The sequence below is a fragment of the Seriola aureovittata genome, chromosome 2, assembly GCF_021018895.1.
Source record: "Seriola aureovittata isolate HTS-2021-v1 ecotype China chromosome 2, ASM2101889v1, whole genome shotgun sequence".
Classification (NCBI taxonomy): domain Eukaryota; kingdom Metazoa; phylum Chordata; class Actinopteri; order Carangiformes; family Carangidae; genus Seriola; species Seriola aureovittata.
The window spans coordinates 19,920,287-19,933,968 of NC_079365.1; the positions used below are offsets into that span (position 1 = coordinate 19,920,287).

General features: G+C 40.8%; 1 protein-coding gene and 1 long non-coding RNA gene across 4 annotated transcripts in view; one reads left to right on the forward strand and one right to left on the reverse strand.

Moving 5' to 3' along the window:
- itga7 (integrin, alpha 7) overlaps positions 1–13,682 on the forward strand; it is a 37,795-nt gene that overhangs the window by 6,338 nt on the left and 17,775 nt on the right. For 2 of the 3 annotated variants that reach the window (XR_008829967.1, XM_056400347.1), the window contains exons 2-5: positions 9,645–9,772; positions 11,775–11,854; positions 12,066–12,321; positions 13,465–13,596. Coding sequence is in view for 2 of the 3 variants with exons in the window: in XM_056400347.1 (XP_056256322.1) it covers positions 9,645–9,772; positions 11,775–11,854; positions 12,066–12,321; positions 13,465–13,596 (596 nt within the window). In the remaining variant the exon portion in view is untranslated. The remainder of the gene's footprint in view (positions 1–9,644; positions 9,773–11,774; positions 11,855–12,065; positions 12,322–13,464; positions 13,597–13,682) is intronic. The other variant, XM_056400355.1, reaches the window with a different exon arrangement.
- On the reverse strand, positions 452–11,308 carry LOC130184387 (uncharacterized). The gene is made up of 4 exons (XR_008829970.1): positions 10,611–11,308; positions 10,439–10,506; positions 9,577–9,743; positions 452–1,108 (listed from the first exon to the last, which is right to left on the reverse strand). It is a non-coding gene; the product is annotated as an uncharacterized LOC130184387 (long non-coding RNA).

The following is a 13,682-nucleotide window of genomic DNA, read 5'->3' on the forward strand; positions in this document are numbered from 1 at the left end:
CATTGCTGTCATGGAGAAAGTAGGTTCATGTTTACTGTGGACCTGCTTTGGAGCCTTTCTGAGCAGGAATACTCAGTCTCACTGGCAGTGGGGCCACAGGTAGCTGATATAATCCCAGACATCTAGTCTGGAGTTCAGTTTCACTGGCTGAGTAAGAATCTAAAACAGAGCTTTCTGAAGCTGAACAAATCCTCTCACTGAACTGGAGGCTTGATTAACACAGCTTAACAAACAAGAGTGGCAATGGAAGTCATTTTTGGATGACCTCTGAAAGGTTACAGAGATTGCAAGCAAAGTCAAATGCAAATGCAAAAAAAAAAAAGATTGGTATCAATCTTCTCTTATAACTCAAAGCAGGAAAGCAAAAAAGCATATTTTCCAAAATGTTGAACTATTCCTTTAAATTATTTTTTTTATTTTACAGTTACACATTTTTTCTTTGTGGTTTAATTGTGAAAACTAACAATACGTTTGTCTTCATGGGTCAAACACAGTATCCTCTGTACCTAGCGCCATATGTGATACACATAAATGTGTTTAAATGGGGCCCAGCATAACTGCTTCACACATTCATATCACAAAGAAGAATTTCTGGGTGCTAATTTGCATTAAAATAGCTAAATAAAAGCAGCTTTTTCAGCCCCGGCTTAACAGTTGAGAATGAACCTTCCCCCTTTTACCCTCCCTAATTCAATTCATGACTTTTCTCCTGCTCAATCTCTCCCTCTCTCCTTTTCAGTTTGTCCCACAGTAACTCTTGTTGCTAAATCTCTCAGAGGCCATTCATGTGAAAGCCTCATAAATGTAGGAACTCACCCTGCTGCAGTGCTTATTTATATGAGAGATCAGAAAAAGCAAAGGGTATATAGCATGGGCTTTACAGTCTAGCATGAACACACACACACACACACACACACACACACACACACACACAATTAATGCTCTTTACTACCTCCCACTTACTCTCTGTCTATTTAGCATTCTCCCATTCCTCCACTGGGCTGCCTGGGTTCGGACAAAAGCTCGGTGGGAAGCAGCGCTGCCTGGCTGAGAGCTTTCAGGAATATTACTCTGCGGACCACGTGCTCACTGGAGGGAGAGGGACAATCTGCAGAGTCAGGAGGAAACATACAACTCAGATCAGATGGAGGTGCAGAAAAAATACACAGTTTGGCAGTGTAGGTGGAGCAGAAGCTGCTGCTGCATCTGCACTTCAGAGATAGTTGGCAGATACAGACCTGAGGTCACACGAGAATGTCAAGATTTCTGGTGTTTTGTCGTATTATCAGAACAAATACTCATTATCTTTGGTTTGAATTACTCATGTTTGAGAGTATAAGGCTTGCTTTCTCTGTTAGTTGATGAAAATCTCAGCTGTTAATTCATTACCTTGACATGACTATGAATATCATATGATCTGTGTGTTGGGGGAGGGGCAGAGGGACTGATGGGGACGGGAGCTGCGGGGATGAATAAATCATGGCAGGCCTCCCCTTTGATTAAATATGTGTGTGTGTGAGAGTGTGTCCACGCTTAAGTGTGTGTGCATCTGGAGGCAGTTGAGCCAACTCTGATAAAGACGCAGTTTAATCAATCAGCTGATGGCAGCTCCAGAGGGAACTGAAAAACTGAACTGAGATCAGCGATAAGCCATAAAAAGCAGACAGGAACAGGAAATTAGTGTGAGTGTGGAGGCTTTTTGTTTATATTTATCAAAAGACATTTGTTATTGGATTTTGCAGGATATATTCTGGTTAAAAATAGTCAAAAACATCATATAGATATCTTTTGAATTATCACAGGCTTCTCTTTTCTTGTAAAGATTTTCTTTTGTTGGCATTTTGCCTTTATTGGACAGTAGATAGTCTAGAGAGAGACAGGAAACAAGGACAGCGAGTAAGAAGTGAATGGCATGCAACAAAGGTTCCCTGGTCGGGAATCAAATCATAAACTTTGTTCACCTTTTCTAATTTCCTCACAGAATTATGGGTTGAATTAGCTGTGTCAAATCTGCAATAGATAGCCATCGCAAAGTACCAAGACCATTCTTTTATTGTGACAAAAGCCTTTAGTTATTGGCTTGTTCATTTTGTACCATAGTGCTGTAAAGGGAACGTGGCTGTCAACCTGTAAATATGGCTGCCAGTGTTTTTAAACAATGACTATCTCAGTTTGGTTGAGGAGGGGCTCCTAAGTTTTTTAAATACCACATACAGGGGTCAGTATGACACAAATGTTAAAGAAGCAATTAGCAATGTTTACTTTGTTGGGTGAGAAATTAATCAATGTTTCTGCTCTTTGTTCTTTCTCATTTTCAGATTTTTTTTCTAACAGTTTCTGAAACACACACACACACACACACACACACACACACACACACACACACATACACGCGCGCAATAGATGGATGGATAGCTGAAGCACATGACCTTAACTACAAGCAAATTGTACAGTATTGCAAATGCTACACTTACAAGACAATAAGAAAGGGAAAGAAAGAGCAGCTAAAGGTGGAATATGAGAACCAAATGGATAAGTATCTAGATAGACAGATCAATAGATGGATGAATGGGTAAGGGGGGACAAGAAAAGCAGGAGGTAAAAAGGAACAGAGGATGGATGGTGTAAGGGGCTGTGTGCTCTTTACACTTCGGACCTGAGGGCCAATCATTACCCCATCTATGTCTGGAAATAGCCGTTCATTTATTGATCAGTAGTGGGGCAGGTGGTGAGCTCAGGGGTTGTTAAAGATGCATGTAAAGTGAGGATGGGGTTACCATTGTCCTCTAACATACAGGAAAACATTCTGTTCTCACGCTTAGCTGTCCCGAAATCTACTTTCAGTGTTGCCTTAAGTTCCAAGGGTCTTTGAAAAAAAATTTTGTTGAGTTTTTTTAATTTAATATCAAACAGCCCTTGCGATTTCAACAGAACAAATCTTTTAAGCAGGAAGTTGAATCACATCCGTGGGCAGTGAACCACAATATCCCAAAGGGGTTTGTGCATGGACTGGCAGCTGTTTCTGTCTCTCTTTTTGCACTTTATTGTGCAACTCTTTTCTCCCCTACCCAGAGACGGAGAGTGTCGAGATGTTCAAAACGAGATGATTCAGAGTCGGTCACCTCATTCTCAGCTGTCGTTTTCTCATCAGCAAATCTGAAAGGTGAAACTGGAGTCAGGTGTGAAAGCAGCATTTTCCGAGACAGGCCCTTTAGCTCTGTTTTATGAGACTGATTGTCACAGTGGACGTTGTTGGACAGGCTGCAGTCACTGTGTTGATCCGTAGTTTACACAGTTGTCGCAGAGCCTTCTGTTGTCTGGTGTGTATCCACTTGTGTGTGCGTGAGATTGTGAATAAATATTCAAGTTATTTGTACACTCATGCCTCTATTAATGTTTGCATGCTTGCACATGTTTTCCTTTGCATGTGTGTCTGTGTGTGTTTCTGTGTGTGTAAGTGTGCGTGTGTGTTTGTGTGTCCAGGTCAGAGGTCACAGTCTTGCCTCAGGATAACAACAGACCTAGAGAGCCCCTGGCCCCCATGCTGATCCTATAGAGCCACTGTCTGTAGAGCAAAAGCCTCACACTGATCTCGATGGACAGATGTTAAAGGGTGTGAGCAGATAGATTAGGAAGAATCAACTGAAATGATCTGGAAACTAAAAATTTAAAATGTTTTGATTCAGCATTTCACAACGTTCCACGCCTGGAAAATTCCAAGGAAGGGTTGGGTTTTTGAAAAGGCTGCATGCGCTGTTTCAGTTGCTCTTTAAATTGATCTTTATGCTAAAATTAAGTGTGAAAAAGCCTTTATTCCCTTAAGCACACCGTTTGGATGATGTGCAGTCACTTTGAGGCCCTTTATGAATAGAGGTAGAGGCAGCTTGTGTGGCCGCCTCATCAACGCCTGAAATGTTTCCCTCTCTTTTCTTTCTCTCACTTCATTTCTATCGCATTTTCTCCTTTGTTAGTTTCAGTGCCAGTACTTTGTCTCCACAAACAAGACAGGACTTTGATTTCTCTTGGGATTACTAAATACCCTTGTGCAGATGTTTGCGTGTATTGTTATACTGTATTAGTGTGTTTACATGTCCCTCACATCGCCAATATCTTTTAAGTAACAACAAAAAGGCAGCCTTGTTCTCAGTTGGATGTAAGTGAACATTTAAGTCTGAATAAATTGATTTTTAGCAACACAAAAGTTGCCAAAATGGTATTTAACAAGCTTCAAGTGTACGGGGACGCCAGGCTGAAAATGACGAGATCATGTTTAAAGGTTTGACACATACCTATATTTTCTGGTCTGTTTCTGAAAGAATGCTGGTCTGAATGTGATGTACTTCTTTGCTTTGATCACATTGTTTTGTCTTTCTGCCTCTTCCACTGAGGCTGTATCCAGGGATGTGACTCCTAGGAGTGGGGGGGTGGGGGTGGGGGGATTTAAGGAGGATTGGATTTTGTGTGTGCATGTGTGTGTGTGTGTGTGTGTGTGTGTGTGTGTGTGTGTGTGTGTGTATGGGGGTTTGCATGGGGGAGGGGTGGACAGGATTGTGGAGAGTGTTGGGGTCACTGCACATGGGTATGAGTGCAGTGTAATGAGGATGCTGTGTGTGTGTCTGTGTTTTGTTTGTGATGATTAGCTGGAAAAACAAGGATGAAGACCCAGGGTGGGCTCATAAACCATTGTTTAACAAGCTCCAGCTTTATGAATTTCCGGGGTTTTGGCAATATGCTGTAATACACTGTTATTGTTTCAGTGATAGCAAATTTATCCTGCACCATGTTCCATATTCATGATTCATTCTAAGTACAAGCTACTATAGGGTCTCCAAGTAGCGCTTAAAGTAACTAACTTACAAATACAAACAGTAGCTGAACCAAACTGATTTCCAAACACCCTCTTTATAAAATTAGCAGTTTATCTTTGATTGGTGTTAATTACTTGATTGAACAATGACTGACAGCTTGATGGACGCTGTGACTGGCTGACTCTTCTCTACCACAAGTTCAATACTAGTTCTTGATCAATGACGCAAGATGTCTACATTTAATCTCTGTGTATGTTTTATGTTTATACTATTTATTTGACCACATTCTATATATTTACCAATGTTAACAGTCGAGGACCAGTCTGTCTGTCTGAGTTCACCATTGCTATCAACAACTGTTGGATGGATTGCCATGAAATTTTGTATAGTGACATTTGTGTTCCCTAGAGGATAAATCCTAGTGACTTAACTTTTCCTTTCGCACCATCATGAAGTCATATTTTTATTTTGTCCAGTAGTTTGATTTATGACCAAATACCAGCTGTACTACTGTAGTTTAATGCTAATTAGCAAATGTTAGCGTACCAACATGCTGAACTAAGATTGGGAACATGGTGAATGCTGACATTAGAATTTAGCTCAAAGCCCCACGATGCTGCTGGAACGGCTGTAGACTTGTTTAAATCAGTTTGTCAGATTTGTCTGATGCAGACAGGCCCCAGGTGCATGATCTAATCTATACGTACAACCTGGTAATGTAAATCACACAAATCCACACACTTCAGCCATGCTGGTGCCTGCTTTGTGGTGTCTGGGTTCATGTGGGTATTTCACTATAGACTCCATCACCGTCACACTCAACACACTGATATCTCCCCCAGACTCAATGTGCAGCAGCAACAACAACACATTACGCACAACCACTCACATTACACACACACACACACACACACACAACACACACACACACACACACACACACACACACACACACACACACACACACACACACACACCTCTGACTCAATGTCAAATGCGGGTTTAGTGAAAGATGAGCTTGGCAGAGGAGATCACGATCATACTATGTGACTCAATCGAAAACAATGAGGTGAGCTAAGACGTGGGCAAAATAATTGAAAGTATTACTCAGCCATGACGTTTTATCCGTGTCAAATTTGGGTGTCAAATGTGTGCCTGTCTGCATCTCCACATGCTCCCAACTTCAGATAATCAATCACTTAACTTCACAGAAAGAGGATGAGCTGTGACAATTTTTGAGAATTTGTGCATTCCCATCTTTCCCTACAATAACATCTCATCCTATCCTCAGTATCTCATCTGACCCTGATAGGCAGACATTTTCTCATAGTGATCTTGTATTAAAATGATCTTGCATCTATCGTAAGTGAAATGTGATGCCAACAGGTATAAATTTACCTGCCGTTGAGCCAACATATCCCATTTTTCATTTATGATATGATGCTCTCTTACTGAAGAATTATTTCTATCTGTCAGGGTTGACCACATATAAGGCTTTGCTACCCAGACAGGTTGGAAGCCATCCACCTCTCTTCTACAAATACTGGTGGTATAACAGCTTAACAGACCTCCCACCCTTACACCCTGACACCTGTGTGTGTGTCTGCAAATGTGGGGGGGGGGAGAGGTATCACCTTAACCTCCTGAACATAAACCAGAGCCCCCTGGAATGCTGAGCTGCAAGAGGGACCCGATCTTATCAGGTTTTTTTTTACTGATATGTTCTTCCTCTTAACCAGATCCCTTTTGTTTAACATGTGTTTGCATTAGATTAACACTGGTTGGATTTTTTTTTATTTTATGTGGACCACCACTGATGTGTGCAGCTGCCATTATCACATGAGATGTCTTTGCTTTGGGTGACTGTTTTGGGTTCTCATTCATTAAGGTAAGGGGAATCATTCCTGAGACATGCACGGCTGCACCTCAATAGAGGTAGCCTATTTTTCAGGAAAGACCAGACAGGAGTAAAAAATAAAGTGGAGCTGTCTGGCAGTCTGGGTGGTATCAGCTGTCGTTTGAGTCTCTGAGTGTAATATTGTGCTTCGCCAGGATGAAAGGGTGGACAAACGTGTTTTCTTACACTGGAAGAAAAGACAAGTCAGGATCTACTGCTGTTATTGTGGTGGTGTAAAATTAGTATGACAGTTTGATGTAGTGAAACTTTGCTATTTTAAGATCCTTACTGCTAGTACTTAATAATATCTGGGCCATGTTGACAGCATGCTTAAAGTTAGCAGTTAGCACTAGCCCCAAGTATGACCTCAAATGGTTGTATGTTACCCTATGATTAGGCTGCATTCAGACAGACATTTGCCCTGTGTTAAAACAATGCTAGGGCCTGTGTTGGTGTGTGTGTGTTGTTTCATGTGCCAGGGAGACATTAAAACACGATTCAGGATGTCCAGTTGGAGGAGTGGCCTTGCATGTATGTGATTGGCCAACTCAGATGATGCCACAAAGCAGCGTTTGTGTTACAGCATTGGCATTGCAGCATTTGCTAAATGGCAACACAAAGAACAGTTGTCACAGATGCAAGTATTTAGTCATAAACTGAAGTATTGGGAAAATTATCATTTGCATTCCTTGCACAGCGATCAAAAGTAAAAGCACATTTTTCATGTGTTACAGCAGCAGGTTGCAATCTCAAAGGTATTTTCATGATCCCACAGGTTTTAATGTCCAAAAACATTTGCCAGTGTTTGAACCAACAGTTAAATCCACAACATTCAGTAGTGAAAGCGGTAGAGAGGAACCTCGGACAAAAGCCAAACTTAGATCAAAATATCAGAAAGAATATTCTGAACAGTCTGTGGAAATATTGGATCTAAAAATTGCTTTCATTCTCGGCAAAGAGTAAACATCTGTTGGATCACAAAACACCTTTTGAACATGTATGATCCTACTGCCAGATAACAGGTCCAATGAGCATATTAACATATGATATGTAGAAATAGCAGACATTTTTTAACCAGCTGTTGGTGCTAACGTTAGCGTCAGATGAAAAGTCAGTTGATCATCAGGTCTCCTTGGGACTATGAATGTCAGTTCAGTAGAAGAAACTTTATGAAAATTACCATTGTACAATCATGCAAAATCAATTAATGACCACATCTGTAACACTGTAGGTAAGTGAGAATTTAGCAAGCTTCGTATTTCCCTATTTTTACTATGAAACATGAAGATACATACTGCCTAGAGGGTTGTAAATAGTATTGTATCTGTATGCTTGCTGTCACCTGTTGCTCAGTAGGAAAGGAACAATTGACTCACTTACGAAGAGTGGAGCTAGTATTGTCAAATGCTTATCATGTGCTGTATCAAACATAACTATCTCAATTATCCAGCACAAGAGTAAAAAGGAGTTGCTGCACACCTGACACTCATGTTATGGCTGCCTCTCTGAGATCACTCAGACATCCACGTCTCTGTTTGTCTGCATGGTCTGTGCAGTGCTATCAGCTTGCTGCTCTGTATTTATAGGCAAAAATACTTCCCAGCCACAGAGATAACTTTAATTTAAGTGTGTACACAACAAGGTAGATATGAAGGGGGCTGGTGGAGGGCACCTTTCATATAGGCATTGCAGCTAGTTAGTCACACTACTGAGCCAAGCATTTTCTTTGCCAATGTCATTGTTATAATTAAGCTGTAAATACAATGTAGCTGCTGTTGTTGCGCCAAATTTAGGATCGATCTCTCTCACTCGGTATGTTCTAATCCTCTCTTTCTCGTCTCTTTCTTTCCATCTTACATTCTGCTTTTTATGTTACGATCTGTCTCCTCTCCCTCAGTTTCTCCACATCTAGTCACGCTTCCATGCATACAGTATGCCACGGCTGACGGTGTTGGGTGGAATGTGGCCCAACGCTCGGTTTTTAAATAGCATCCTAGACTGAATCAGCCACTCCTAATAAGGCAGAGGACAGTGACACTGGCCCCAGAATATCAGCAACCAACTCACTGAGAATAAAACTTTTCCTTTCTTTGATAGTAAAGCTACAGTATCCATAGATTTCACAGAAATATTTTGAATCAATTTCAAGTCAAGATAATGTGACAGCTCAACTGTAGGCTGTGTCAGCAGGATTTGAATAATTTTGCTTAAGCGGCAGGTGTTTATACTTTAGAGTAATGGTGGCTTTGGTCAGCTGAGGCTTTTTGCCAAAACATGTCACATGCCCCCGTCACTTTTCAGAATTCAGTTTTTGTCCACCGCACTTTTTTTGTTTTATTGTTTCCGTATATTTGATGTCCGAGTCACCTTTAGTTATTGCCTTGCATGCAGAGAAATAATATTTATGAGCAGCAGCAGTCAGAGCTCGATTGTTGTTTGACCCTGGGTTTTGCCTCTTAGGCAACATACAGGCTGCTATAGATTACTGCTTTTTGGGGCTGTGTACAGCATCGAAGCAATACCTGCAGACACTACTTGGGGATGAAACCACTATTACCAACTTTGTTTTTCGATTTGAAAAAAATCTATGTTCATACTTACAGTTAAAAGAAAGTATAGCACAGAGCTCTTTGTTGTAAAGAAACAAATACAAAACTATCTATCAGCCACCAACAACAGTCACATTTGGTTGGCATCACATATACAGTCACATTATGTAAATATCTTTGTTGTGTTTTAATGGCTGCATTGATTGTACCTTTCATAAATATAGACTCGTAAGATCTTAAGTATGTGTGTGTGAGAAGTTTCTTTCATGGGATCCCGGACAAATTGACAATGACATTTCTGTTATGTGTGTGTGAGACATACCTCTGCAACATCTTCCATCAATCTTGGACGCCACGTATTACAATTAAATGTCACTGATGTTCCCTCAGGATCCTGGTGGGCGCGCCACAGGCAGCGGGGCAGGGGAGGTTGCAGGGCAGTCGACCAGGAGCTCTGTTCAGGTGTCCAATCACACCAGAGGAGTACGACTGTGAGAGGGTGGATATTGATGGAGATGGTGAGTTTGTAGTAGAGCTAAAATGATTAGTCGATCAGTTGATAAATAAGATAATCAGAAACTATTTTGGTCATTGATGAAGTGTTTATGTAATTTCTTGCCACAAATGATTTTGTTCCAATTTCTCTAATGTTAATATTTTCTGCTTTTCTTAGTCCTTTTCGAACAGTAAAGTGAACATTTTGGATTTTCAACTGTTTAAATTTAGAATTTTACTGGAAAGATTAGTGCCTAGGGAAAAAAAAATTGTTTGTTTCAGTCCTAAATTTGTACACAGCAGAGATTTTAAAGCACTATTAAAACACTTGCTGTGCTTTCTATTTTTGACTTTTCCACTGATATCAGTCTTGAATTTATCTTCTGACTAATACTTTATCAGTATAGTAATATAAGAATAAGCCTTTGTAGGTCCACTGGCTGGCTGCAAGATTATGTGATTGTGAATGTCAACATACTTTTGTATCAGTGGCATGCATGACAGATAGGCAAGCAGAGCCAAGCCCCCCACAACCAAACTCAGTGTGCATTTTAGCTGTTTACTACTCTGCAACTAAACTCAAAAATATGGACCAGACTTAAACATACCTTTTCATGACAGTAGCAGTAGGAAATCTCTATTAAATTCTGGGCCTGTACTAACTCTTGATTTTGCGCTGCCTGTCTTACCTGAGCTGAAAGTCTCTCCTGCATCCTGCCGCTCTCTGCCTGGACATCTTCACCTTTCACCTCCCTGGCTGAAGAAGTATTAATATTATTCTTCTGAACTGACAGTAAACATATCAAATGTACAGTATGGAGGTTAAATATCTAAAAAATAACTTAAATTAAAAACATTTACCATTAACTGACAAATGACACGCTCTGTAGTGACAAAGCAGAATCCTGCATTTTCCAGCCTCAGCGTTGTTATCCCTTCCTAGATCATAGTCTGGCCTGTAGTTGAAGAGCACAGGGGAGACGAGGGACTTCGGTCTTGAGGAGTTGTGGCTGTAGTTGTAGTTGTAGCACAAACAGCCTAAAGTTTACTTACATCGCACTGTATGTTCAGAGCAATACTGCTAACTGCGAACTAACTAGCTAACTCTCTGCTCTGGTCGCCAGCACTGCTCTCTCTCTCTCTCTCTACGCACACAACCCACGTACTGAGCTTGTGTAACAACATTCTGTCCCAAATTTACTGCATAATTTGCACGGAGATAATAAATCAGTGTAATTTGCTAGTTTACCTCCTAATGCTGCCTGTTAACGCGAAGTCTAGTTTTCACACACTTCTGCGCATGCGTATGATGCGTCATATATCATAACTGATCTCACAACGGTAGAATCTTAGTCAAGGAAAACTTTACAATGGATGTATTAGTTTGACAAGCACATTTTGGCTAAAACTAATCACCATGGACCGTCAATAATCCCAGGATTATCCTCACTGCGCATGCGCAAACTAAAACAAAAAACCAAACAAACAAAAACAGGATGCTGTCATCTCCGCTTCAGCCTTTGTCAACGGGACATGGTCACACCCACGAAAACGACAGAAACGACGGACGCAACGGTTTGTAGTCAAGCTAGCTTTCATAGACAATGTCCTGCTGCCACCACAAGTGGGCAGTAAAATACATGATGAATGCAAACAGGCAACACATCCTTTATGGCACAGAACGCTGTTGTGAAATCAGATGTGTGGAGAGATATCACTTTCACTTCGGTATCTTTCTAATTTATCTATTTTTTATCTGTAACTGGACAAGCACTGCTTGCCTTGCCTGCCCTGCACGCCACTACTTTGTATTCAAAAGCTTCTAACTAATGTTGCCATTGAAATGTATTTACTCTCAATTTTACTTAGTCATTAGCATTACATAAGAGAAGAGTATATTATCATTTGAATTCAAATAACTCCACTGCATAACAAAGTGCTGTTTGCTTTCTGTGGCTCAGATCCTAATTGGTTTACAGTATGGAAACCAACATGACAGCCATTTCCTACTGTGTTTTCTCTCAGTGAGTCTGGACAGAGAGAGCAAGGACAACCAGTGGCTGGGAGTTACTGTCAAAAGTCAGGGAATTGGAGGGAAGGTGGTGGTAAGTGCAGATCACATCATGTAAATTCATCAGTGCAGGAAGCTAGGTCTGGTTTTTGAGAATGAGACTTAGATGATAACATAGAAGACACGTTTTCAGCTTTGGATGATCTGTTACGTTTTACTGAATAAACCATTATAACTTTTTTTGTCATCACTTCCAAAAATGAGTGAAAATAAATATGACAATGCTGTTACCAATCCCTCACCAGACCTGCGCTCACCTGTATGAGCTCAGACAACGTGTAAGTCAACCTTCAGAGACTCGTGACCCCATTGGACGCTGTTACGTGTTGAGTGAGGACCTGACAGAGCGGGATGACCTGGATGGAGGGGAGTGGAAGTTCTGCGAGGGTCGACCACAGGGACACGAGCAGTTTGGTTTCTGTCAGCAGGGCCTGTCTGTCAGTTTCACCCCAGACAATAACTTCATTCTGTTTGGCGCTCCAGGAACATACAACTGGAAAGGTGAGGACTCTTGTTGGCCTGCAGAAGTGTTACAGACATGTTTTATTCTTATGGAGAAATGGTTAGTATTTTTATGCCTCTACGTGGCAGCAACAAGTGGACTCTGCCGGCATACATCGCCTTTTAGAGATATTATGGCTAATGTGTATGTTATGGCTAATGTGTTTGCCACACGCATGCAGTATCAGATGTTGTATTGGTGTGTAGATGATGTTATTAAAAGAAATTTTTGTCGGGAATTACATTTTATTGAATTCCCAATTTTGTATTGATTACCCTCTTTTGCCATTACTATGTTTCAAATGCTTGTTTTTTAGATTTTTCTCTGATTTAAAGGAATAATTATACATTTTGGGAATTATACTAATTAGCTTTCTTACTAAGAATCAAAAGACATGTCTGTATGGTAAATAACAGGCTACATCCAGCAGCTGATTAGCTTAGCAGAAAGACTAAAAACAGGGTGTAACAGCTAGCCTGGCTCTTTCCAAATGTAAAAAAATCTGTCTACCAGTAACTCTGAAGATTGCTAATTAACCTTACTTTAATTGCCATTTCGGACCATCAGCAGAAAGACCAGAAAGTTACTGTTCCTGGCAAGAAAACAAATAAGTTTATTTCCCAAAACATTGAATACTGAGACTTTTTTTTGTGAAAAAAATGTAGTGTGAGCTAGAGAAGACAACGAGGCCATGTAAACAGTCTAAATAAAACAGTGCTACTAGTAGGGCAATACTCAGAGATAAAAAATGTAATTGATTCATAAACCAATGTAGTAATTGGACAATTAAATTATTCAGAGCGGCAGCATCCAGTTAATCAAAGAAAGCACTGAAATTTTTCTGATGCAATAATAAGTTAGTGGATTGATTTATATTGTATTGTCATAGTCTGCCACACAAGATTAATTCTATGCTTTATTGTGTAATTGTTTCAGGCATTTATATAATGCACACTGTAGTACCCTGAGATTTGATTCTGCATATTGTCTGCCAGATATGATTGATTGCTCTGATTCAGCCCAGTGTTTCCACTGGAATTTATCAGTATAGAAGTGCAATCATGCACATGTGTCCATAGTCCTGCATCCTCGGCCAATGTTGTGCTGTTGCTTTGCTGTTCCCTCACCTATTTCCATTCCAGGTGAGATGCGTGTCCAGCTCCTTAACCAGACTCTGCTTGACCTCGGTTTCTATGACGACGGACCCTACGAGGTGGCAGATCAGAAACAACTTAATGCTCAGCTCATCCCTGTGCCTTACCACAGTTACCTGGGTAGGATTCGCCCTCCCTGCTCACTGCTGCCTGCGCACAGGAGAGAAAGCGAGGGCCGGAGGAGGGGCGACACCAGGGCTCAGACT